This window comes from Anopheles moucheti, chromosome 3 (assembly GCF_943734755.1).
Source record: "Anopheles moucheti chromosome 3, idAnoMoucSN_F20_07, whole genome shotgun sequence".
NCBI lineage: Eukaryota > Metazoa > Arthropoda > Insecta > Diptera > Culicidae > Anopheles > Anopheles moucheti.
Window position 1 is genome coordinate 58,360,200 of NC_069141.1, and position 13,704 is coordinate 58,373,903.

The following is a 13,704-nucleotide window of genomic DNA, read 5'->3' on the forward strand; positions in this document are numbered from 1 at the left end:
CAGCACATTTTGGAAGTTTGCTAATAATAGAACGCGCAAGAAAACACAACAACTAAAAAACTCCCAAACGTGGTGGTTTGACTGTGGTGCACAGGCCCACATTGAGGATTTGCATATTGAACCGTTGGTAAAAAAACAAAGCACGACAAAGCGGCACTTTTGAAGCCTAAATTCAATCATTTTATCGCACTCGTTCCGTTGTTTGATGCATCTTCTTAACAAACGCTGACGGAATCACGGAAGACGCACGGGCGTGAAACGAAAATCAATAGTGGCCAACACCGCACCGCGTTGCGCCGCATCTAGACAAACATTACACAATGTTTGCGGGCAAACATACAACACAAAGCCCCGGACACACTCGAGCCACCGGCCGGAAGCGTATCTCAAGCGGTCTCCGGATAGCGTGAAGAGCCGCACACGGATGTGCCGACCATACATCGAGTGCCTTCCATCCCCGTCCATTGTGTCTTCTTTTGGCATGCTCAGCAGTTGCGATCGTTCTGTTTTTCGGAAAAGGAAAGTTTTTCCGGAACAGCAAGTAAGATTTTGGGACACCGAATATTGGGCAGGGTTGGCCCCGGCACACGTGTTCTGCCAATTTCTGATCTAGATCGTTGATTAACACACAAGTAGCAGAAGCAGCAGCACTATTCTGGAGGTGTGTGTAGATAATAGTTGCTAATGATCACTAATGGGTTCGTCTGGTGGTGGTGGTGCTAATTTTAAAACGACCATTACTCACGTTCGACATCAGCCAACATCTATCTCCCGTTAGTAACTCATCTTTTTTGCAGAAGTACCTTACCTTTTATAAAAACACACAATTTCCCTACACTCTTGTTGGTAGTTAGTGCTAGCTCTCAGCGGCATCTTGCCCGAGTCCTTCAGGGATAATAGGGGACACATGCTGCATAAACACGCCAAAGCATCCACTCAACACACGCGTTCCGTGCGGGGCCCCTAATGAGTAACTGTGCCCAATCTGCTGCCAATGCGGATAATGATGCTGCTGCTGCTGCTGATGTGCAAAACACTGCCGTCCGATGCCACCACGCTGGTGCGACAAAGTTTGACCTCTTCGCGCTGGACAGGAAAATGTGTCGCCCCTGTGTGCCACAGGTAAATCACGCGTTGCAGTACATGGTTGTTTTTTTTTAGGCTTACCAAGCGCCAAAGCGTTTCCGGAAAGCGAATGTTGCTTAAACGCTGTGTGATCTTTGCGAACCACACCCTCCAAACAATTCAAGGTCACACGTGACAGTGTCCGTTCGCCAAACACCGAAGACGCCACCCAACAAAATACGGCAAAACACGCTAATTTACCCACCAAGAAACCGGGCTAACACATTAAGCACCGGCGTTTTGATCGAATTTGCAAACAAAACGTGACCGAATTCTTATGTGCCTGCCTGCCGTTAGTTACACCGATAATGGCCTTCATCAGCAGCGGAAGAGACGTAGGGATGTAAATTAAATCAAATGCCTCTGCTATCACACACACGGCGCGTGTGTGGTGCGTAAAGATTTAGCGCCATTTAACATTCCCGATCACACACACACACACTGCCCACCAGCTAGAGACAATCGAGGTGGTACCAGTGCCGAAACACACCGAATGCGTGATATATTTAATTATCGATCCTGCAAAACCGATGATCCACACACACGCAAACACTGCACCGGTGTATGTTGGTTGGAGCTTGGTTCCGCTCCTGTAAGCTTAGCGCTCAGAACTGCGCCAACAGGGATGCTTCGAACACGGATAACCTTTTTGATGTATATTGACACGACTGTCTTTGTCCACTGCACAGCAAACGGTGTAACTGTTGTTTACACAATGAAATAATTTCAAGAGTTATATAAATACGTTATTATTGAAACAAAAAAACAACAACAAAAACACACTTGTTATTGAAGGCACGTATGACGTAGTACCAGTCATGAGTTCAAAACCCAACTCCATTTCAAGTACATTGAACCAGCGCGTGAAGTGATTATGGAAATAGCGACAAAAAAAAACTCATAATATAACGCAGACATTGATAAGATGCTTACCTCGCTGTTTGTGCGTGTGTGTGTGCCTGATAAGGCAATTTATTATGAACAGTAAAGTGCTCTGAGTTGAATCGCTCCACTCGGCCCATAAATACCGCAAAAGACGGTTGATCGGAATGGAGATGACTAAGACGCATATTGATCGATGGTGTACCACGATGTCCTGGGTGACAAATGTTGGATCTGATACAGGGACCGAACGTGGGTTCGATTCTCTTCTTTAATTTTTTTTGGGTAACCTTTTCGCATTCCTTCTTCCAAGTTTTATATTGCATTTTTTGTATCTAATCAAATTAAATATTTTACTTTAAATTTCTCAATTACAATTCCAGGTACAATCTAAAGTATTCTTAAATATTGATTGTTTAGGGCCTTATAAACAAAAATTGCCTAAGACAAAAATATGTGGAAAAGGACAATGGAAGAGCCACCACATTGACGAGTTCTTCGAGCTGTACGGCGAACTTACTGTTCGTACAGTGATTAAGACTCGCCGGGTTGCGGTGGGATGGTAACGTCATGAGTATGACACCGGACGATCTATCCCGTAAAGTCCTTTTATGTCGTCCGCCTTGAAAGAGAAGGCGTGCTAGGCCCAAATTGAAATGGAATGATAGTGTAGATGCGTCCCGCCAGGAAGAATGGTGGTTTAGAGGACTCCCACAGTAGGCCAACCGACATACCGGAGGAAACACCCAAATCAACAATGAATTATGTTGGAACTCAAAGCCAGTTTTGCAGCTTCAAAGTCAGAATAAATTCTTATATCCCCACCAAATTTCGCATCCACACCTTGCAAAACAACCTGTCCATCAACGAGTCTCCTTTGGAAGACCTTTTATTTGGCACAGATCGCAGAACAGATGTGGGCCCACCCCAAAGAGCAGTAGCCTTATCATGGAGCTTGTTTCAAAAAACCAAAAGGCTGATGCCATCTTTTCTGATATCTCCGATGACTCTGTGGTACGTGTTTTCTTATCACTCCTCCAGTAGACCCCCGACACAGAAGGAGGCCAATATCGCGCTCCTACATACGCTCATGTCGTGTCCAAGTCATCAGCGATCATCAGGCACAAATAGCGATGATCTTTGTTACCGTCCGTGATGCAACCAATACCAGATACAAGATTTGGGTCTAAGATAATGCGGCAAATAGTCCAATGTATTGTTTCTTATCGTGTCTAGCCGATAACTGTCAAACAATTCATATTCTGCATTAATTATTTCTGGCATGCTGGGAAGAGTAAGGCTCTGACGCCATTTGTTCTTTATTAACAATAAAGAACTTGGTAAGTCTTCTAAAACTAATGACTACAGGTAATATATACATCCAGGGAATATTGGTGCGAAACACACAAGAAGCCCACGTATTTTAAATTTCCGCATTTATTCAATTGGAAATTTGAAATGTGTGAAATTTAGCTGCATGTTCCAGGTGTTTATTGGTTGCATGAAGTAACAATATCAATTTGATCAGCTTCGTGGTGATCGGAACATTAATCTAGTAGGCAAAGGATTGTCTAGTAGGTCGATAAGCTCCCATCTGAGCTTTGGAAAATATTTTGGAGCCATGTACGCCCATCTGAGTATTTAAAACTCTTTTCACTGATATCAGCAGCAGTTTCAATCAAGGCAAGGCTTTTTAGGACACAAAATTCTAATCATTCCACCACCTTCTCAGGAGAGGAGGTCAGAGATTGTAAAGAAATACTAAAAGTAACACAGGTCCGAAAGACTGCGGTCAATGTGACCGAGTACGCAATACAATAATCACAAAACAGCAAAAATCAATTGCAAACCTTAACGAAGCAGCGAGACACAGCCAAGAAGATCCGCACCGGTATCGCATTAATACGGCTCCACGGCTCTCGGACGGCCAGCTGTATGCGTTCCTATTCGCGTGTTTGTTGCTGGGTGGGTGAAGTGTTTTGCTGTTTTGCTTTTCCATCCGTGATGACAAAACTTTGGAAACACCGAAATTGCCCTTTCGGACGGTTCGGTCGGACCCCCTTTCTGTGGTGTGGTGTGGTATAGAATCAATAAAGATTCTCGATTCTACCACGGCACGATTCTGCCGTTGAAGGGGGGTAACATAATGAAACACCACTGCTAGAGGCACTGCATCCTTTGAACAGGATATATCCACTACATAAATTATATCACATTAAAAATGAAAAATTATCTGCGGTGAATTCATTTTTCTGGAAAATTGAATTTAACCTAGCATTGGCAAAGTTCATCAAACGAAACGGAAATTCCAAACGCGATTAGTATAAGTAACCATTGCTTTTACAAATTCATATTGACAATTGTTAAACGTCAGCCTATCTTGGAAGACAATAAAAAGACAAACCCTGTCTAGTGATTGTTTGCACAATTTTATCAGCTTCCCACCTTCCCAATCAGCTGGAACAGTAGACCGCAGCTGAGGGTGCCTGGTTGTCTAACGGAATGCGGGGTTTGGTGATTGCCTTCCTGCAGATATCCTTCCGATATCCTTTTTTCTACGTCAAAACACAGTCGCCATCATAAGATCTGACAGACGGCGAATGCAATAATAATGGACGAATGCACTTACTATCACACCGTGCCTGTTGTTGGTGGTTGATTCACAATGGCTTTATCTTTCTCTTCCAGGGAACACCGAATTAGCGATGGTTTGGACAGAACTGGATGGACACAACGCCAGCAGAATACACGGCACACAATGTTTCTCACCAAGCAATATGCAACAAAACACTCACCGGCACAATTCTGGGTAACGATTCCGATGCACCTTTTTCTTCCCGAATTTGCTTACACACGGTTGACGCACTAGTCAAACACGGAGACACACTTCGAACATATGCACACACGCACGCACGCACGCACAGCAATAATGCTGCAACAACAAGTGAAGAAAACACCTGCAGTCGCGAACACGATAGCACGATTCTGCGGAAAACCTTTTTACGTGATGGAAGGATTTTCTCTCTCAAGGGGAAACAGATTTAACCCACAGCACGGTACAGTGTTTGGAGTATTGCAGCTGGAATTACTGCGTTCCAGCAATTATCACCTGGAATGCTCGATGGTGCATGTGCTGTTTTCTCGTTTTATTTGCTCACCGCGCTGCCTATTTTCCACAGCCCAACTTGAACCCACTTGATCCTTGCAGCTCTGGCTGTTTTGCACTGCGACCGTTTCGGTGTGTCGTTTTCTTTCGCTAATGGCGTTGCTTTTTCTGCAACTATTCTTCAGCCAGCCGCGTCGTTCCGGTTTTCGGCCAGCGCCGTTGTCGTCTGGTCGTCTATAATTTGGTGTGTGCTTTTATTTTTGCTCTTTTCCCCCTAAGACGACCCACTACACCCGTCGAAAGAAAGAAAACCGTCCGACCGCGCTTTGAATGAAACAAACGATTGAATGGGGAAAGGGAATCGACGCGGCTAACAACCCGTTGTTGTTTGATAGTTAAGCACGGTTTCCACAATCGGGTAAGTTGTCACAACTTGCATCACAGTGCGCTGTGCATGAGAATGTATGAAATAATAATTTTCGAACCGTTTTTTCGACTAGAAATAAATTTTACTGCATTATTTTTTTGGTTTGCTTTAAAGTTTGTTTCATTGTTGAGTATTTTTTTACGGAACTTGCTACCATTTGAGACCGTCGTGCAATGCGGATGCAACAACAAATTTCCATTGCCCTTTAAACCCTTTGAGCAGCAGTAATGTTTCATCTGGTACAGTGTTATACAAGTTTTATTTTGAGGGGTTATCATAAATAATATTTTTAAACATCACATCGGGAAGGTTTTCCAATATATTAATGATTATTCCCCTTAATGTTTGTCAACCGTACGGTGCAACATAAAAAATCATATCGTAACAGGACGCTTTAATAATAGTAAGTGGTACAAGATTTGGAAAACATTCCAAACAAGTTTCAAGTCAATTTTTTGATTGTCAAATATATACATTTTTTAAATTCAAACATTTAAGTATCATCATTTCATGCCTGTCGATACCATTTCAATGAACTATCTCACGCACATAAGCGGATGTCTCTATAAGACCGATTGGTGCAGCTTAGAGTAAATACCATCTTACTGATCGCAACTTGAGCAGATCGTAAAATTCTTCCTCTTTTGACGCAAAAAATGGGAAATTTTTTCAATTTCATAGCTGATTCACTTTTTCTGCAGCTATACGGATTGAATATCTCTTTTTGGTTTTGATTTTACTGATGGTTAAAAATCGACAACTATCGTACGTAATACATAATACGTTCGTAATTTTCTTTCACATCAAAACACAATAATCTTCACCAAAAGATATAAATTACAAAACGAAAAAAAAATTCCATACGTAGGGTTTCTTTTTTTTTGGCAGATCATTTGATTTTCTTTTGTTTGATGTAGCCATTTCTTACAATGCTTTTGTTTTTCCTTTCTAATTTGAAATTTTCCGCCTTCCGCATCTACGCATTCGCCGCGCATTTTAGCCAGCATTTGTATGGCGTGATTCCATCCACCCCCACCGGAGATGCGAACGGCCAAGAACTTAATTCCATAAACAAGAACCTTATCGACTTATTATGAATATGTGCCCACACTATTCTCAAATCAACGGCTTCTCCGCGTGACGCTTTCACAACGGGGATTGACGCGAGTACAAATCAATTATTCGAATCTTCAAGATAAGCATCATCCTATTTCCCCCATGAGCTCAGCATTACTTAGAAGGGAAGGGAGGAGAAGACCAGGTAATTGTTAACATACACACACATACACGCACACACATTTATACATAGTTTTGCTAAGGAACTGAAAAACAGGACAAGAAGAGGTGAAAAAGTAGAACACATCAATTTTAGTACATAACAGGGACTGAAAGAGAAACGCAGAACATAGAAACCAACGTACACATAATGAATCGCAAAATTGGCCAACAATATAGTTAACACAGTTGTTTGGTAAAGGTACACTACAAAAAAAAACATTAAAAATCATCCTAAAAACCTACATGTTAGTGCGGGGCGTATTTGTGGAGCATCACTTTCAGCCGTGTTTGAACCGGGTTATGATTTTCGAGTTTCATCCCTATCGTATCAATAAATACCACCCAACAATTTTGACCGAAAATCGAATCCGAGTAACAAAAAGCCCATGGGATAGTTTACGGGACACAGAAAAAAGGCTTTCTCTCCCAAGGAAAAACAGGAGATCTTTTCCTTTGCAGAGCACGACGGAGAATGGTAGTGGTTGCTTTTAGGGACGATGAGCGATACGGTTTACTGGCGCAATTTTAGTGGTTCAATCATCGTTCCTCGAGGATCAACGTTTCCTGCGGATATAGTTTAAGTTCCTTCAGTGTGCTTTCGTGGTTCAGTGTTGTTAACTAAAATAGAGACAAATAGATAGGTAACGGGTCATAACATATACATTCTTACTCAACATGAAAATCGCATTTATACTAACGTCTTTACGAGGCCACCCAGAGATCACTTTAAACTCATCGATCAGGTACCCCTCGGCGGTGATATAATTCAACAGCAGTTCCAACGGTGTGTCGACGGTAAACTTGCGCTCCAGCATTTCCCCTGCTGGTGTGCGGACCCGAATCTTGGTTATGCTTTCTCCGCTGCTCTGCTGCGGTTCATCCGGTACCGTGCTGCGTGCCTTCGCACGGATCAGCTCACGCTTTGCTTCGTTTTCCGCCCGTTCTGACTCTAGTCGGCGCCGTTCGGATTGCATCATCATCTCCTTCTGCCGTTTGGCTTCCTGTTTAGCCCGATCCGCCTCGAGGCTTTCGCGATAAGCAGCATCCTGCTCCAGTTTCACCTGCTCCCGGGCGAACCGTTCATTTTCTTCACGCAGCTCAATCTTCAACTGTTCCGTGTACATATCGGACGCTTCCATCAGCTTCGACAGCAGATCATCCACTCCAACGTTACCTACAAGCCAAATAAGAACAGCTATTAAGCAGTGCTAGGAAAATAGAAATACTTCCATTATACTTACCATAGATCACCTGAAACACTTCGCATTGGCTGCGATTTTTGGATATCACAAGAATGGCCGGTAACCGATCGGTTGGGATGTTACGCACCGTTATCGAAGCCGTCATGCCCACACAAGCTGATATTGACGATAAAAACCTATCGACCCGAACAACAATATCGATTATTATCGATCATTGATGCACATACACACACCGGTAGAATAACTTACATATTTTTGTTACTTTCGAACGACAAATCCCACCCGTAAAGGACGAAATGTTCCAGCAGAATCTGTATGATGCTTTCACACGCTAATAGCTGACCGCAAAACACATTCGTCAGTACGCTTCCATCGTGATGCAGATATATCGCCAACAACTTACGCTAAAAATACGATTGTTACCGTAAGTAAAATACTATTTAATCTGCTTTCGAAACTGCTTTGCGTGACTGAACTTACGTCTCGGGCCGATTGACGATGACAAGCCTCCTTCAGCGCGTCTTCCAGGCTGCCCTGGAAGAACATCGGATGCTGTGGACCGTATCGTTCAGCAAAATTCTCCACAAACTGTATACTTCCAATCGTTTCATCATCCACATTATCCGGTACTGAAAGGGAAAATGGATCGAAAATGTAACAAATTGTTACAAAGCAACTCTCCAACATCGGTACATACTTAAACGCTTCTGCTGATTTATAATTGGCGTTTCGGTGAAGATATCGTCATCGTTATTGAAATCCGACGCATCCTCAAACTCCTCGCCGCTGCTCTCCGAATCCACTGGAATGATCGGTAAGCTATCGTTGCTGAAAGTAAACAAAGACAATCAAAAAATTCAATCAAAACCAGTTCTTTAATTCCTACGGAGTATGTGATGTGTATTCTGAATTAGAATAAGTGAGTAAATCTTGCTAACGAATACACAATTCCACGAAGATATTGTAGAACCCATTTACGATCTAATCAAGTGATTTAAACTGCTCTTCAGATGTTCAACCCTCTAGCGAGTTACAAATAATAATGAGTGAGTTAGACTGAGGAATGAATCTCTATTTCTCCGCAGTTCACTTGCGTATATCTCTTCTCTTCGAAGTTCTTCAACTCACTCAATCTATTTCAATTTACGTTACTGAGCTACTATTCCCATCCCTATTGCTTACCCAAAGTTCATCATATGACGACTGCTGCTACTGCTGCTGTGACTGTTGTTGGCACTAGTGCCCGCACTGCTGAGTGCATTCAACAGATGGCTGTTGCTGATACTATTAGTGTTGTTATTGTTATTGTTGTTATTGTTGATGGGCTTGATCGCACTTTCCTCTGCGCGCTTTAGCAGCAGATTATGCTCCAGTCCCAACCCCGACTCGGCCAGCGTCGTGTGGTTGGTAATGTTGCTAGGCCACCCGGACCACACCTGATGACGTACCGGGATGTCCGTGATGGTGTACACATGATTTTTGATCGACAGAATATCCTGTTGAGCGGGAAAGTTCAGATGCAGCAGCTGGTTACCGGGCTGTACGTTAATGTGCAGGAGATACATTTGCAAATTTAATGCAGGATGAGCATTCACGCTGTAAAAAAAAAAGATTTCGAGAAAGTAGCAACAGATTAAAATGAATTTTTGCCCACACTTATTTTCCTCTCGCACTTACTCGACGTCCCCAATAAAACCTTCCGCTGTAAGATCGGTCAGCTTCAAATTCACCTCCTTACCAACGATGTTGAGCGCCTTCAGTGGAGTGCTAAGGTTAGTCGTTTCTTTCTGTTTGCCGGATTCCCAACCTTTCAGCGCCTGTCGACACACCGGCACCCGTGTTTTGTCGAAAATCTTTGCCTTCAGATCACCGATCGTCGCTTGATTCGATATACTGATCTGATGATGTTCATTTTTAAACTGCACGTTAAACAGCACATCGAACGGTTTCGTGTCCAGATAGTTTAGCGCAGTGCGAAAATCATGATTACTGTTGGATCGCGAAGAGGATGCACCTAAAAAGCAGCAAAATGCACCATCAAAAGCACAGTCCGGTTTTTAAGCTTCATTTCTGTTTCCGGCATCTTACCAACATCTGAAATGTTAAAAGCCGCACCGCTACTGCTAACATTGCCTGCACTCTTTCTGGCGGCAAAATTCGTTTTCACCGGTGAGGACGGAGCGGTCATCTGTTCCTCCACGTCTGGCAACTCGTCCAGATAGTTGAGGTTATTGCTGTACAAGCCCATGCTGGAACTACTGCCGGCAAACAATGATGACGATCCGGCACTGTTGCTGTTGTGTGATGTGCTGTGCCCTCCATTGCTGCTGGCTCGATCGTTCGGATCCTGTGGCAGTACACGTTGAATGGCAGACTATCCAAGGAGCAAGGAGATTAACGTTGAAAGTGATTATGGAGCGAACAGTAACAAGAATTTTACTTACAATCAAATTCCAGTTCGATGCTTCCAGATGAAATATAGCCTCGGCGACATCTTCAATGGCCGTTATGCTCTGGAGGAAAATTTTGTTTTTAACCACAATGCAATTATATATCGTTACATATGTACACAAGAATGACTTATTTCGTACACAAAAAACAACGGAAATAACACATAAAAATGAAATGCGTCACTATGCGCGCAGCCCGGATGCGATGTAAAAACAAACAACGCTGACACGGCATTGAACGAATTAAAAGTAGCACATTTGAAACAAAATTTAAAGACAAAGAGATACCATACTACTCAGAATTAATATCGACCCGCCTTGTATACAGCACAATGTGCTTTGTTTGAACCATAACCGTCGAACCACGAACATATACTAGTGGTGTTATTAAAGAAATCTGGACATAGAGTAATTACCTGGAAGTCAGCAAGAATTTCGTCCCGATTTTCGGACATTTTACGCGGCCTTTTCTAGCCACCAGCAGCTGCACCGATGTGTTAATTTATCAGCGCACCTACTGTTTTGTTATCGTTGCAATGATTTTAGAATGGAAGCGCCTACTGTTGCCGACACTACTGCAGAATTTCACTACTGGTTGCTATGGTATCTTCAAAGCCTTCCCAATGGCTCCGGCCGGTGAATGTTTTCCAATCTGGTCAACCACAAATGTTGCATGTACGCAGGACTGCGTCGTCACTCAAAGAACCCTGAAGGTAGCCTAGAAGCAAGAAAAGAAATTAATTATGGTGCACCATACCATGCGCTAAAATGTGTTACAAATTCACACAATAGTTTTAGTTTTAATTTCCATCCCAACCGTGGATAACACGTGGCCAAGGCAGTTGCAGACAGGTGCTGCATGTACAAGTGTATTTTTGTAGGAAATTCTCACACCGTAGCTGAACGACCAACGGGAGACACCAACGTTCTTGACCGTCCGTGTTAGCAATGACTTTGATTTCTTCTAGTGAGAAAGAAAATTGCACATTCAAAGAGGATGCTGTTGTGCGTGCCCAACTGCACAGACACACATGCAGGGCACATCACACAAACCCACGCACACAGGCACATGTCAGCACAAGATTAAGCTGTGGATAGAACCAGACTTTCAGTCTCTCGGTAGCAAATAGTTGTGCTTCAAAAAACCGATAGAAAACAATATAGAAAGTGTGATTGCATGCGAAGGAAACGACGTACATAGTGTGACGACACGCTCGAAAGAAAGAGATGCAGGAACCTTCGGCATGCAGGGGGTGGAAATGGGGCGGGGGGCTTGGTAGCACGATGGCCACTATTACTACGCGCTGCGATGTTCGACAGCGAAGAGAGCATAATTCTGACGTACGGGTTGTAGCGAGGGACAAGTAGTGGGGCAATTGTAATGGAAATTGTTGTCTCATCAGCCACCCATCCCTGTTCCCCAGACCTCTTCTTGTACAATAGAGCGATTTTGTTTTTCCGTTTCTATTTAGGGGATGAAGGTGTCCGCTCAGTCTACTACTACTACCCTCTCTATCTCACTCTCTTGCTCGCTTCCTCTTTCTACGATGGCTTAACACTAGAAAACACGCGGATTTTTTGACACTTTACTTTTGTTTCCCAATGTCCCTACTAACGGAGCCCTTTGTTTAGGGGAAGGTGTAGGATCCCTTTGTACTTCTAGACTGGTACACCTTGGCGCAGCAGTAGGGGTTGATTTTTCACGTTGTTTGCACCTCACAATACACGAGATCATTACGTCTCGGTCGAGTGTTGCTCACGTCTTGTTGCTGCTTCCCGTTCACTCTGCCGCACCTTCTCACTCACACGCTCCTCTTTGTTGCGTCCGTTCTCTCACGCTCGTTCGCCCGTTGCTCATGTGCTTCAGCTAACAGAGCTGACTGAAATTACAACACCAAACAACTTTTGATGGGCATTTTCATTCGCTTTTCAATTTCCCAATTGCCAAACACTCGTTGCATCTGGTCGAATCGAGATGTTTCACTGTTTCCCATCATTCATCCCATCGACACATTTCTCCCAGTAGCAACGACAGGGACGTTTTTCAGAATGTGGAAAAATATAAATGAAAATGTTACACGAATGCAACACAGCCCCCCGAAACTAGCAACTATGAATTCGTGTTAATGGTATACAAAAGAATAATAAATTTTCCAGTACGGCCACACGCCAAATACACGTTGTTTTTGTGGGCAAAAGGTGCTCTCTATTGCTCTGCGCGAACTTGCTCGATGAAACGACGTGCAGGCTGGTAGGAAACATGCATCACACACACTCACCCACAAAACACCTAACGATGGAAAAATAATAAACGAAACTTTACAACCAATTTCACGAATTCCTCTGCTTACAGCTGACTGTTTGACGGTAATGCAGCTTCTGCTTTGCTTCGCGATACTTTTACTTTGATTTTATTAATATTTCACGATAAAGAACTGTCCGTCATTCCCGTTTCGTTACACAAAATTAACGCACGCACACACTCACACACCAGCCCTTGCACAAGTTGCGTAGAAATGACAATACGTTTCGCAATTATCTGTTTCTTTCTGTTCGTTCTTTTGTTTCATTCACATGACAGCTGACGTTTGACGTTAGCCTCTCTCGTAACTAGAACAACAACAGCAACGAAATCCATTGAACACGATCGATCGGTGAAATAATTGTGCTGTGGTGTTTAGCTACAGCAAACTAGGATTCTACGGAAATTGGTATCGTTTTTTGGATAAGCTCGATGTGTAGTTATTTCGTATCAAGATGTGTATTACTTATTTAGTTTAGCTACAATGTGTTGGTCATATGCTCTACAGTATTGTCGTAGTACTTTCACCAGGTCGATTGTTTTTAGTTTATTAGTATTTTCTCATTTAATCGTAATTCTACTCTTTATCCTATTTGATTGTCACTACAATCTGTGGTGTTATATTGGGATGATCATTTTTACCGGGTTTACATGTAATCGACCTTCATGATGATGAATAAATTAAGTTCATAATACGACCAATAATGGAACTTGAATTAGCCACAACTGAGTAACGTATAGTGTGTGTAAGGATTAGATTTCTGAACTGGTAATTGGAAGTACTCTACCTTTGCTTTATAGGCGTTTAACATTTCTTTCGATATTTAGTTTCGATTTTGAGCGTTTTCTTTCAAGTACAATATTGTATTGCTCTCTCAGTCGATACGGATTCTCCTATGTTTTAATTTATTACATCAACCGCCTTCCTCCTT

General features: G+C 42.9%; 2 protein-coding genes across 7 annotated transcripts in view; both read right to left on the reverse strand.

Moving 5' to 3' along the window:
- Positions 1 to 4,800, reverse strand: part of LOC128301742 (rho-related BTB domain-containing protein 1) — a 33,683-nt gene extending 28,883 nt beyond the window's left edge. For both annotated transcript variants that reach the window (XM_053038359.1, XM_053038358.1), the window contains exon 1: positions 4,637 to 4,800. The gene's annotated coding sequence lies outside the window, so the exon portion shown is untranslated. The remainder of the gene's footprint in view (positions 1 to 4,636) is intronic.
- Positions 4,801 to 6,603: 1,803 nt separating this feature from the next.
- LOC128300176 (FAS-associated factor 1) lies at positions 6,604 to 12,940 on the reverse strand. 5 transcript variants are annotated; one of them, XM_053036152.1, is made up of 12 exons: positions 12,750 to 12,940; positions 10,887 to 11,188; positions 10,465 to 10,533; positions 10,109 to 10,394; positions 9,698 to 10,034; positions 9,203 to 9,616; positions 8,718 to 8,839; positions 8,501 to 8,649; positions 8,270 to 8,424; positions 8,060 to 8,196; positions 7,517 to 7,992; positions 6,604 to 7,436 (listed from the first exon to the last, which is right to left on the reverse strand). In XM_053036152.1, the coding sequence occupies exons 2-12, from the start codon at positions 10,923 to 10,925 to the stop codon at positions 7,356 to 7,358; spliced, it is 2,265 nt and encodes a 754-aa protein (XP_052892112.1). In that variant the 5' UTR covers positions 10,926 to 11,188; positions 12,750 to 12,940; the 3' UTR covers positions 6,604 to 7,355. The 5 variants fall into 5 exon arrangements, with proteins under 5 accessions (XP_052892112.1, XP_052892108.1, XP_052892110.1 ...); XM_053036148.1 differs by having other exon boundaries at positions 8,718 to 8,848; XM_053036150.1 differs by lacking the exon at positions 12,750 to 12,940 and adding an exon at positions 12,631 to 12,661 and having other exon boundaries at positions 8,718 to 8,848.
- Between the last annotated feature and the right edge of the window lie 764 nt (positions 12,941 to 13,704).